This window comes from Procambarus clarkii, chromosome 5, assembly GCF_040958095.1.
Source record: "Procambarus clarkii isolate CNS0578487 chromosome 5, FALCON_Pclarkii_2.0, whole genome shotgun sequence".
In the NCBI taxonomy this organism is placed as follows: domain Eukaryota; kingdom Metazoa; phylum Arthropoda; class Malacostraca; order Decapoda; family Cambaridae; genus Procambarus; species Procambarus clarkii.
In genome coordinates, this window is record NC_091154.1 from 34,528,574 (window position 1) to 34,541,352 (window position 12,779).

A 12,779-nucleotide genomic window follows, 5' to 3' on the forward strand; every position below is an offset into this window, starting at 1 on the left:
TTTGGGTACCAAGTTTCCACCTGTGTCTGTTCGTGTTCCACCCGTGCTGAAGAGTTTGTCTTTGTCCACCCTGTCAATTCCCCTGAGAATTTTGAAGGTGGTTATCATGTAATGATTTATGTAATTCCTGTAATGATTTAGTTAAATCAATTTAAGAGTACTAAACTACTGCATAATATTTATATTGTCGCACTGTTTCAGTGAAGTCTGTACCATAACCGTATGAACACGCGGGACAGTTTTAAGCTTACCGTCTGTGATAAACCGTTGTAGTGACATGTCGCCCAGTGACCAGGCCAGGAGGAATTAAACGCGGTAAATCGTAGCAATCCCCCCTACTGGGGTAGCTAATGGTGCGTGGAGAGTCCCGGGGGCTGCAGGGTGTGGATGGGGAAGGGGGAGTTGGGGGGGGAAGCTGTAGGTAGTGGCGGGGGGATTCTGGGGCTGGATATAGTGAGGGGGGAGGGAGGCCGAGGCTGCTGGTAGCGGATAGGGGGAGTCAGGGGGGGGGCAGATAATTGGGGAGCGAGTCCGGGGGCTGCAGGAAGTGTGTGTGGGGGGGTGGGGAGTCCTGGGCTACAAGGAGCAGTTATTCGTGGAATATAACCCAAGAACAGACTGGTGTAAACCACTGATAATTAACACGAAAATAGCCCCAAGCAACAGCACACTCCCGAGGGAAATAACCGATGACGACAGCCATCCACAAACAATCACCGGAAAGGTAAACAAGCCAGGATAAACAACGGGAGAGAGAGCTGGATTACAGGCTAAATACATTAGGATAAGGTCAACAAGCCGCTGGAGAAGGCGTGAGGCGGTGCACGGGTAAACACACGTTCATTACCAAGGCACTCCGGACGCCAGCATTTATGTGGAGAACACAGGAGATATTTTGGTCGCTGCCAGTCACCCTGTCACGCCCAGGACGAGGCTTGGCTACGGCGCTGCTGGCCAAGCTGGTCTTGCGTGAAGCTACGGCCCTGCTGGCCAGGCTGGTCTTGCGTGAAGCTACGGCCCTGCTGGCCAGGCTGGTCTTGCGTGAAGCTACGGCCCTGCTGGCCAGGCTGGTCTTGCGTGAAGCTACGGCCCTGCTGGCCAGGCTGGTCTTGCGTGAAGCTACGGCCCTGCTGGCCAGGCTGGTCTTGCGTGAAGCTACGGCCCTGCTGGCCAGGCTGGTCTTGCGTGAAGCTACGGCCCTGCTGGCCAGGCTGGTCTTGCGTGAAGCTAAGGCGCTGCTGGCCAGGCTGGTCTTGCGTGAAGCTACGGCCCTGCTGGCCAGGCTGGTCTTGCGTGAAGCTACGGCCCTGCTGGCCAGGCTGGTCTTGCGTGAAGCTACGGCCCTGCTGGCCAGGCTGGTCTTGCGTGAAGCTACGGCCCTGCTGGCCAGGCTGGTCTTGCGTGAAGCTACGGCCCTGCTGGCCAGGCTGGTCTTGCGTGAAGCTACGGCCCTGCTGGCCAGGCTGGTCTTGCGTGAAGCTAAGGCGCTGCTGGCCAGGCTGGTCTTGCGTGAAGCTACGGCCCTGCTGGCCAGGCTGGTCTTGCGTGAAGCTAAGGCGCTGCTGGCCAGGCTGGTCTTGCGTGAAGCTACGGCCCTGCTGGCCAGGCTGGTCTTGCGTGAAGCTAAGGCGCTGCTGGCCAGGCTGGTCTTGCGTGAAGCTACGGCCCTGCTGGCCAGGCTGGTCTTGCGTGAAGCTAAGGCGCTGCTGGCCAGGCTGGTCTTGCGTGAAGCTAAGGCGCTGCTGGCCAGGCTGGTCTTGCGTGAAGCTAAGGCGCTGCTGGCCAAGCTGGTCTTGCGTGAAGCTAAGGCGCTGCTGGCCAAGCTGGTCTTGCGTGAAGCTACGGCCCTGCTGGCCAGGCTGGTCTTGCGTGAAGCTACGGCCCTGCTGGCCAGGCTGGTCTTGCGTGAAGCTACGGCCCTGCTGGCCAGGCTGGTCTTGCGTGAAGCTAAGGCGCTGCTGGCCAGGCTGGTCTTGCGTGAAGCTACGGCCCTGCTGGCCAGGCTGGTCTTGCGTGAAGCTAAGGCGCTGCTGGCCAGGCTGGTCTTGCGTGAAGCTAAGGCGCTGCTGGTCTTGCGTGAAGCTAAGGCGCTGCTGGCCAAGCTGGTCTTGCGTGAAGCTAAGGCGCTGCTGGCCAGGCTGGTCTTGCGTGAAGCTAAGGCGCTGCTGGCCAGGCTGGTCTTGCGTGAAGCTAAGGCGCTGCTGGCCAAGCTGGTCTTGCGTGAAGCTAAGGCGCTGCTGGCCAGGCTGGTCTTGCGTGAAGCTACGGCGCTGCTGGCCAAGCTGGTCTTGCGTGAAGCTACGGCCCTGCTGGCCAGGCTGGTCTTGCGTGAAGCTAAGGCGCTGCTGGCCAAGCTGGTCTTGCGTGAAGCTAAGGCCCTGCTGGCCAAGCTGGTCTTGCGTGAAGCTACGGCCCTGCTGGCCAGGCTGGTCTTGCGTGAAGCTAAGGCGCTGCTGGCCAAGCTGGTCTTGCGGGAAGCTAAGGCGCTGCTGGCCAAGCTGGTCTTGCGTGAAGCTAAGGCGCTGCTGGCCAAGCTGGTCTTGCGTGAAGCTACGGCCCTGCTGGCCAGGCTGGTCTTGCGTGAAGCTACGGCCCTGCTGGCCAAGCTGGTCTTGCGTGAAGCTACGGCCCTGCTGGCCAAGCTGGTCTTGCGTGAAGCTACGGCCCTGCTGGCCAGGCTGGTCTTGCGTGAAGCTACGGCCCTGCTGGCCAAGCTGGTCTTGCGTGAAGCTACGGCCCTGCTGGCCAAGCTGGTCTTGCGTGAAGCTAAGGCGCTGCTGGCCAAGCTGGTCTTGCGTGAAGCTACGGCCCTGCTGGCCAAGCTGGTCTTGCGTGAAGCTAAGGCGCTGCTGGCCAAGCTGGTCTTGCGTGAAGCTAAGGCGCTGCTGGCCAAGCTGGTCTTGCGTGAAGCTAAGGCGCTGCTGGCCAAGCTGGTCTTGCGTGAAGCTAAGGCGCTGCTGGCCAAGCTGGTCTTGCGTGAAGCTACGGCGCTGCTGGCCAAGCTGGTCTTGCGTGAAGCTAAGGCGCTGCTGGCCAAGCTGGTCTTGCGTGAAGCTAAGGCGCTGCTGGCCAAGCTGGTCTTGCGTGAAGCTAAGGCGCTGCTGGCCAAGCTGGTCTTGCGTGAAGCTAAGGCGCTGCTGGCCAAGCTGGTCTTGCGTGAAGCTAAGGCGCTGCTGGCCAGGCTGGTCTTGCGTGAAGCTACGGCCCTGCTGGCCAAGCTGGTCTTGCGTGAAGCTACGGCCCTGCTGGCCAAGCTGGTCTTGCGTGAAGCTAAGGCGCTGCTGGCCAAGCTGGTCTTGCGTGAAGCTACGGCCCTGCTGGCCAAGCTGGTCTTGCGGGAAGCTAAGGCGCTGCTGGCCAAGCTGGTCTTGCGTGAAGCTAAGGCGCTGCTGGCCAAGCTGGTCTTGCGTGAAGCTACGGCGCTGCTGGCCAAGCTGGTCTTGCGTGAAGCTAAGGCGCTGCTGGCCAAGCTGGTCTTGCGTGAAGCTACGGCGCTGCTGGCCAAGCTGGTCTTGCGGGAAGCTACGGCGCTGCTGGCCAAGCTGGTCTTGCGTGAAGCTAAGGCGCTGCTGGCCAAGCTGGTCTTGCGTGAAGCTAAGGCGCTGCTGGCCAAGCTGGTCTTGCGTGAAGCTAAGGCGCTGCTGGCCAAGCTGGTCTTGCGTGAAGCTAAGGCGCTGCTGGCCAAGCTGGTCTTGCGGGAAGCTACGGCGCTGCTGGCCAGGCTGGTCTTGCGTGAAGCTACGGCGCTGCTGGCCAGGCTGGTCTTGCGTGAAGCTACGGCCCTGCTGGCCAGGCTGGTCTTGCGTGAAGCTACGGCCCTGCTGGCCAGGCTGGTCTTGCGTGAAGCTACGGCCCTGCTGGCCAGGCTGGTCTTGCGTGAAGCTACGGCCCTGCTGGCCAGGCTGGTCTTGCGTGAAGCTACGGCCCTGCTGGCCAAGCTGGTCTTGCGTGAAGCTACCGATAACTGTACTATTGGAATTTGTTGAAATTGCTAATGAGGGTTGCCAGTGGATAAAGTGAAGGGTGTTAGTGGATAAAGTGAGGGGTGCCAGTGGGTAAAGTGAAGGGTGTTAGTGGATAAAGTGAGGGGTGCCAGTGGATAAAGTGAAGGGTGTTAGTGGGTAAAGTGAGGGGTGCCAGTGGATAAAGTGAAGGGTGTTAGTGGGTAAAGTGAGGGTTGCCAGTGGGTAAAGTAAGGTAACTTATCTGACTACGGGGAAGTGTGGTCTAGTTTCCTTATGCTTCCCCTCCCTACTAGACTTGTTCTACCGGTCGCGTTATAATTTAACTATTCTGACGTTCGAATTCTTGATCGAATCTGGCCTTAAAAATGCAGATGGGAGGTGGCTTTCACGACTTCTCTCTGTCTCTCTTTCAAGTAACGACACTACACAAGTGGGGGGGGTTCAACACCCGCAGCTCCACGTACTCCTCTGCCATCACAATAACCCCCAACCCAACTAGGTGAGTACAAACCCCCCCCCCCACACACACAGGAAGGGTGAGGGTATTATGGGAGGTGACTCGGCCTGAGGTGGACGTCGTGGCTCGGAAAATAAGTCGATACTGTCGAAGGAGCCCAAGCGAGTCGGTCACCCAACCACCCCAACTTAAGATATATATAACTAACAGTTCAAACAATCCAGCACCTTCGTATCAATTATGTAACTCGGCAACTTAAATAAATCTAAAACTCAATTTGAATTTTGTGTATATACAGTAATTAACCCCCCCCCCCTCCATTATTTTTTGGCATTGCTGCACCCTTTCATGTATTAATTCGAGTCATGCATTCCTCCGCTTCACTCTTCACGCAGTGTTCCTCCTCACTTGTGGCATTAGCGCCGTGCTTCAAGGACCAGTATAGCCAACCTCTCCGACATCTCACTATCAGGTTACATTCAGAGGTACCAGAACCCTTTGTGTTGGCACCCCTCGCTGGCTGGGGGAGTCATGGGTGGCGGTACTGGTCTGTAGGACAACTTACCGCACCCGAACTCACGCTGGCCCCCCCCGAACTTTTGTACGGGTGCCAGCGTGACTTACAGGGTGACTTACCGTAGTGGGAGGGGGTTGAAGGGTGACTTACCGTGGTGGGAGGGGGTTGAAGGGCGACTTACCGTGGTGGGGGGGGTTGAAGGGTGACTTACCGTGGTGGGAGGGGTTGAAGGGCGACTTACCGTAGTGGGAGGGGGTTGAAGGGTGACTTACCGTGGTGGGAGGGGGTTGAAGGGCGACTTACCGTGGTGGGAGGGGGTTGAAGGGTGACTTACCGTGGTGGAAGGGGGTTGAAGGGCGACTTACCGTGGTGGGAGGGGGTTGAAGGGTGACTTACCGTGGTGGGAGGGGGTTGAAGGGTGACTTACCGTGGTGGGAGGGGGTTGAAGGGCGACTTACCGTGGTCCTTGAAGGTGCAGGTGGTGAGGTGGGTGGTCATGGAGCGCTGTGAACCGCGGTACTCGCATCCAGACGTGGAGTGAGGACACGACACCCAATTTCCTGGGCACCTGCAACACCAGGGCAGGAACGACAAGTTAGTGGCAACACTGATCTCCACACACACACACACACACACACACACACACACACACACACACACACACACACACACACACACACACACACACACACACACACTGCGTGTAAGAGAAATATATGTAGTAGACATAATAGAGGAAAAATAATTTAGAAAGGTGGGGTCCAAGAGCTAATAACTCGATTCAGCAGATGTAAATAGTAAATATACACACAAACACACAGTGTGTGTGTGTGTGTGTGGGGGGGGGGGGTGTGCAAGTTACGTTAGTGCTACCAGGATGAGTGTTAAGACAGAACGCACAAGTTACGCTGTGGTGGACTAAATGCATCTGCGTCCATTGAGCCAGTAATGTTAGCGTCTCTCAATGATTCAATCGTCTTGGTTATATATGAATATATTCTTAAATCATCAAATCAATTCACTATAGAGTTAAACGCGAGCTTTAAAAGTACAAGCTTGCATAAACCACCAGTTCATGTAACCGAAACACACTTCCTCGTGAAAGGACTCGAACCTTAGATAACCTGCGTGCCAAATGCACTGGCATATCGAGTACTGTATTCAGTCAGTCATGTACACTTGTGCACAGTCAGTCATGGTGTATTGGTCACAGTACTCTATATGCCAGTGCTTTTGGCACGCCTGGTTATCTAAGGTTCGAGTCCTTTCACGAGGAAGTGTGTTTCGGTTACATAAACTGGTGGTTTATGCAAGCTTGTCGTACATTTAAGGCTCGCGTTTTCCTCTATAGTGAATTGATTTGAAATTATATATACTGTATGTATATGTATGTGTCTTTATAATATTATTATTATATATATATATATATATATATATATATATATATATATATATATATATATATATATATATATATATATATATATATATATATATATATATATAATATTATATATATATATATATTTATATATATATATATTTATATATATATATATTTATATATATATATTTATATATATATATTTATATATATATATTATATATATATATATATATATTATATATATATATATTATATATATATATATATATATATATATATATATATATATATATATATATATATATTATATATAATTTCTTTTACTATAACTGCGACAATCAAGTTGCCAGCTCCACGGCAAGTTGTAAACTCAATTCAGCTCCCTAACTATATATGCGGGGAAGTTCAAAACTTGAGAATAGCATGTTCATAATGCCGTCAAAAGTTGCAGATGTAATTTCCAGGATCAAGTGAGGGCGGAGTAAGGAAGAGGTTTACTCTGATGAATGACAATGTGCTGAAGATCCCATACCGTTTTCATTGACCACAATACTGTTCAACTCGTTTATCAACTTAATATATTTACCGCCTGGGTGGCTATCTTGGTCGGCTCTAAAGTTATTACTGTGTGGTGAGCAGACAGCATCTTCCGGCTTATCATACAGGTTTGCAATAATGCAATCCTTATTGTATTAATGCACTCATTAGTAATCCAATCCTTATTGTATTAATGCATTCATTAGTAATCCAATCCTTATTAATGCAATCCTGTATGAACTATAATTATTGTTGGGTAATGGATCCAGCTGTATCTTTAGAAATGCACTTCACGTGTTGTTTACACTTCAAAACAAACTATATAAAAAGTTTACAGTATAAACAATGTTTGTTTGGTACGACATTTAGAACATCTTGACGATTGAAGACAATCGTCTTAATGTTTGTACACACAAACCTTAGTTCACATTCCAGCTTTGTAGCCAGCTAGTGACTTCATTAGCTATTTGCGTATCAGTTTAATTATTAAAGCAATGGGGTTACTAATTTTTTTCAAAGACATAATTAAGTATTCCAAGAGAAGTTAGATTTTAGTACCCAATTATAATTAAATATAGAGCTCTCTATGCTCTTTGTAGTTTGTGTTCAACTGTCAGTCACCTCAAGGAGTTAGACGCGTCGAAGAGCATAAATGTGTGACGATCTATACAGGTAAGAACGGAAAATGTTTGGAAATCAATGTTAGATATGTGAGTGAGTGAGTGAGTGAGTGAGAGAGAGATAGAGAGAGAGAGATAGAGAGAGAGAGAATGTTTTATATACATGTTTGTATGTTAGTATTATTTGTGTGTTTCTTCTTGACTCATACTCCATGAGTCTTCCCCTCCTTCTCCCCCACATTAATCCCCCATACCTCTACTCGTCCTCCAATCCCTCCATCCCGTCGTGGCTGATGCGGGGCTCTCTTACCCCAGCTATTGACTCCTGGTCCCCAAAAATGTAAACCTCTGCATGGTTCGTGTGTACCTGCCGTCTCCAGCCCCTCTCTGATATTTGAGTGAAGAGGAGAGGGGGTAGTGGAGGAGAGAGAGAGGGGGAGTGGAGGAGAGAGAGAGGGGGAGTGGAGGAGAGAGAGAAAGGGGGGAGTGGCGGAGAGGGGGAGGGGCGGAGGAGCGGAGAGAGAGGGGGAGAAGAAAGAGGGGAGGAGAGAGAGGAGACGATAGGTGGGAAGAGAGAGGGGGAAGAAGAAAGAGGGGAGGAGAGAGAGGAGACGATAGGTGGGAGGAGAGAGGGGGAAGAAGAAGAAGAAAAGGATGGAAAAAGTTGGAGGGGAGAGGAAGGTGGGGGGGGGAAGGAGAGTGAGGACGGGATAAAAAGGGGGGGAAGAAAAGAAGGCGGAAAAGATGGAAGAGGGGATATTGAAACATCGGGGGGAAAAAAGGGGGTTGGGGGGAGAGCAAAAGTGAACAAATGCAGGAATGTCTGATCTTTTATGCATATCGATTTGCGACCGACAGGCGAGTATGTTGGTCTGGTGAGCGGTCAGGAGCCTTACTGACGCCACGCAGGTGGTGGTGAGCGGTCAGGAGCCTTACTGACGCCACGCAGGTGGTGGTGAGCGGTCAGGAGCCTTACTGACGCCACGCAGGTGGTGGTGAGCGGTCAGGAGCCTTACTGACGCCACGCAGGTGGTGGTGAGCGGTCAGGAGCCTTACTGACGCCACGCAGGTGGTGGTGAGCGGTCAGGAGCCTTACTGACGCCACGCAGGTGGTGGTGAGCGGTCAGGAGCCTTACTGACGCCACGCAGGTGGTGGTGAGCGGTCAGGAGCCTTACTGACGCCACGCAGGTGGTGGTGGGGTGGGGTGGTGCTCGGGGCGGGGGGGGGGGTGAGGTCAGAAGGCAACAGATGGTTTAAGTCAGTTTTACATAAATGAACTTTCTTACACACAAGTTACTGTGCAATGTTGGGTGGATCCACTCTCCTGGAGACAGTAGAGCAAATTATCCACACATTATTTCTCTCACTCTCACACACACACACACACACACACACACACACACACACACACACACACACACACACACACACACACACACACACACACACACTAACTACACTACACTACCCTACCACTATCACCTTACGGTCATATTCCACCAAGCGTACCTGAAGATGTTTCCATTTTTTCTTTTTTAAATTGGCTGGACGGTAGAGCCCCGGTCTCGCTTCATGCAGGTCGGCGTTCAATCCCCGACCGTCCAAGTGGTTGTGGATACCATTGCTTCCCCCCGTCCCATTCCAAGTCCAAGCCTGGCCTGGGTTCAGGCTCGACTAGTAATACCTTGGTCCAAGAGGCTGTTGCTTGGAGCGGCCCGCATATACATTACAACCAGGTTGAGCTGGCACTTCTTGCAAGAACTTATCTAAGTGCTTCTTGAAGACATCCACCTTTGTTCCGTCAATATTTCTAATGCTTGCTGGGAGGTTATTTAAACAGCTGTGGACCTCAGACGTTCCGACACTTCTCTGTGCCTATAGCACCGCTACTCCTCACTGACTCCATTCTGCATTTCCTTCCGTATCTTTTCCAGTATGTTATTCTACTCTGCAAATTTGGGGCCTGGCCTTCCAGTATCTTCCTTGTATATATTCTTCTGTACCTCTCTCGTCTCCTTTCCAGAGAGTACATTTGTAGAGCTTATAGACGGTGCCAATAATTGAAATGTTTTATCGGTTCTCTGTATTCCTTCTATTTCAGAACTCTCCTGCTCTGAAGGGGGGGTAGTGAGTACTGAACAATACTCATGACATGACAGCACCAGTGATTTAAATAGTATTAGCATGGCTGTGAGATCTACATTTACAACACTAACCAGCATGTATTCATTTTCTTCTGTTCTCCATGGACAGGATTAGAGATCTGTTCTCTTACATATACAGTTGGTTGTTGAGTGCTCAACACAATGTGATTAATGTGCGTTTGCGAAGGTGAAATACAATTCTAATCAGCTTATACATGAATATTTAAGTCTTTCTTTCTTCGACAGCATAAGGTAGCTTCAAGATCGACTTGAGAATGGTCCAGGACGGACCGAAACGTCGTCGTCCCTTCACCTTCTAGTGTGTGGTCTGGTCATCATACTTTAGCCACGTTATTGTGACTCATCGCCTGCACAAGATAACTGCTATAGTTGGAGAGTAGAAATATCCTAAGCTACGTAGAAATACGCCTCAAAGCAATATCCTTTGAGATGTATTTCTTTCTTGTCTCAATAAACATACTTGAACTGCTATAGAAAGTAGTGTTATCAAACAATGCGGTCTCCTCACACTATTATGTGCTCGATATTAAAAGGCTCTTTGAAGGTGATAAGAACTTGTTTGAAGTTAATCCTGGCACTATGATAGCTGAAACAGTGAAGCTGGTAGTGTTCAATTGTTTTCAAACCTTTATTATAATACATAACTTTCCGTCGTTTCCCGCCACACCAGGCTGGCCAACCAACAGACGCTCAACATGCCAGGCGTACCAACACCACCCATACACACACGCCAGCAAGGTGTACCAACACCCCCCCCCCCCACACACACACACGCCAGCCAGGCGTATCAACACTACCCATACAAACATGCTAGCCACGCATGCCAACACCCCCCCCCCCCATGCGGTCAGGTGTATCAACTAAGCGAGGTCAGGTCAATAAACTCACCTGTACTTGAGATGATCTTCCAGGTCGCCTCGCGGCATCTCCATAGTGCACGTGTCCACATTGGGGCATCTTACTTTGAGTTTCTCTAACAACCTGTAAACAGACAGACAAAGTTAATAGCCTTACACCAAGTATTTCCAGGACTGCATAAACCAGCATTACATTCCCAGCCATTTTTCCCTTGCTTTTACTGACCTAGTTTTGCCAGCCTTCCTGTGTGATGGCGGCGGTAATGTTAGGAAATTAAACAGCAAGTGAAGGATTCTCTCACTTCATTAATAAAAACTTTTGTCATTACCAAAAAGTTTCACTACACAAAGCTGATGATCGCTCTTCCTCCTCAAACCTTAGTGTATTAAAGCCGGAGGACCACTGCGGTACTAGATACCCTGAGGTGCTTCCGGGGCTTAGCGTCCCCGCGGCCCGGTCGTCGACCAGGCCTCCTGCCTGGTCGGTACCCACATTGCCAACCCATCTCTGGTTTATATAGCAGTTTCTTTTTTTTAGTTTTTGTCTATACTATGTGCCCATAGTATAAACATTGACGTACTAAGCAATTAGATAGAATTTGGTGCTATTCACTTTATAGAGTTCGAAAAAATGAAGCTAAAAAACACTTAAATATTCTAGGTAATTATGCTATACTATAAATATGCTATACTAAGGAGGCCTGGTCGACGACCGGGCCGCGGGGACGCTAAGCCCCGGAAGCACCTCAAGGTACTAGGGGCCTAGTATAGTAACACACGTGTACTATATTAGGCCTCAGATAGCGTGTATTAGGCCTAGGGAGCTTAGCTTAGGTTGTCTTAGCAACAAAAAAAAAAAAAAAACTTTACCGGGTTGTCCAAATTCAATAGTACAGATTTCTACTTTCAAATTGCATTGTATGTCGCTATATGTACTATGGTCTTCATCGTTACTATAAGTACTAACAAACCAGGAGGATGGGCTAGAAATTTCTAGGTGCAAACGTTATATCCTCCTCCCCCCCCCCCCCCCCCCCCGGCTGATTTGGGTTAACGAGGGTAATGTAACAATGTTCTATCGATCAGCTCAACTGTTACTACCCAAGCTTTCATGCAGTTTATGTTGTAAACCTTCCCTAGAGCGCCATTATCAGGAGGCTTGAGTCTCGGTTAAGGTAACAGTTAAGCACTTACGAGATACTTCGAGATAATGAGCATTTATGATCTGGTCGGTAAAACAACGGCTCGTGCTTTGGGGGGCCCGTATTCGAGTCTGCGATCGTCCTAGTGAATGAAATGTTACCCCCCCCCCCCCCCCATGCTACTGTGGGTTTCCAGTTATATGTATATAACCTTATTTTGGCATGTATACAGAATTACTCCCAGATTCCTAGTGTCGTAAGGCTATCACATGATAGCAACCAGGTTGATCTGGCACTTCTTGCTAAAACTAAGTGTTTCTTGAAGATACTGTTCAAGAAACACTTAGTTTTAGTTCCTTGGTTCCGTTCCGTTCCACTTAGTTCTTTTGTTCCGTCAATATTTCTAATGCTTGCTGGGAGGTTATTTAAACAGCTGTGGACCTCTGATGTTCCGACACTTCTCTGTGCCTACAGCACCGCTACTCCTCACTGGCTCCATTCTGCATCTCTCTCCGCATCTTCGCCCCAGTATGTTTTACAGCAACTGTCTTTACATCAGTTGCTGTAAAGACATTAGAGGCGGCATTTTCCAAATGTCGTTCAAAGTCTGTTAAACTGATTAAATGGTCCGTGACTGGAGGACAAAGTTCTGCGTGACCCAGTTACACTTCGCCCGTTGACCCGACGTGTTCTCCCCCGGAGTTTATAAACATTAAACTTTTTCTCGACACTAAAGTTACGCCCAACCTCATGTAAGCACAGGATGTTAGTAGTAATAAACCTGTTATTTACCTTAGCATCTAGCTTTTACATCACACCCTCGAATGTAATTGTCTAATTACTAACGAACCGCCACTACCACCACCGCCGCAAGCTTCATCACAAACGCCTGATGCCGAACTAAGCATCTATGCCGCAGGCACGTAAAACACGCGGCCCTGTGTAAGCACACCTGCAAAGCATAGTGTAATACTATGTAATACAAAGGATACAATATTCTGCAATTTTTTGTATTAAATGACTTCAATTAGTTGTGGTGTGTGGCCCTCATGACAACACAAATGTGACCCGTATGGTCCTCTGCGGACACTGTTTGACATGCCTGAATTCTATGGTCACTTAAGGTTGAAT

At 49.7% G+C, this 12,779-nt stretch overlaps 1 protein-coding gene across 8 annotated transcripts in view; it reads right to left on the bottom strand.

Annotated features, from left to right (window-relative positions):
• Nucleotides 1-12,779, bottom strand: part of LOC123763004 (ligand of Numb protein X 2) — a 281,655-nt gene that overhangs the window by 11,856 nt on the left and 257,020 nt on the right. For all 8 annotated transcript variants that reach the window (XM_045749972.2, XM_045749927.2, XM_045749945.2 and 5 more), the window contains 2 exons: nucleotides 10,538-10,630; nucleotides 5,398-5,507 (listed from right to left, as the gene is read on the bottom strand). In XM_045749972.2, coding sequence (XP_045605928.2) covers nucleotides 5,398-5,507; nucleotides 10,538-10,630 — 203 coding nt within the window. The remainder of the gene's footprint in view (nucleotides 1-5,397; nucleotides 5,508-10,537; nucleotides 10,631-12,779) is intronic.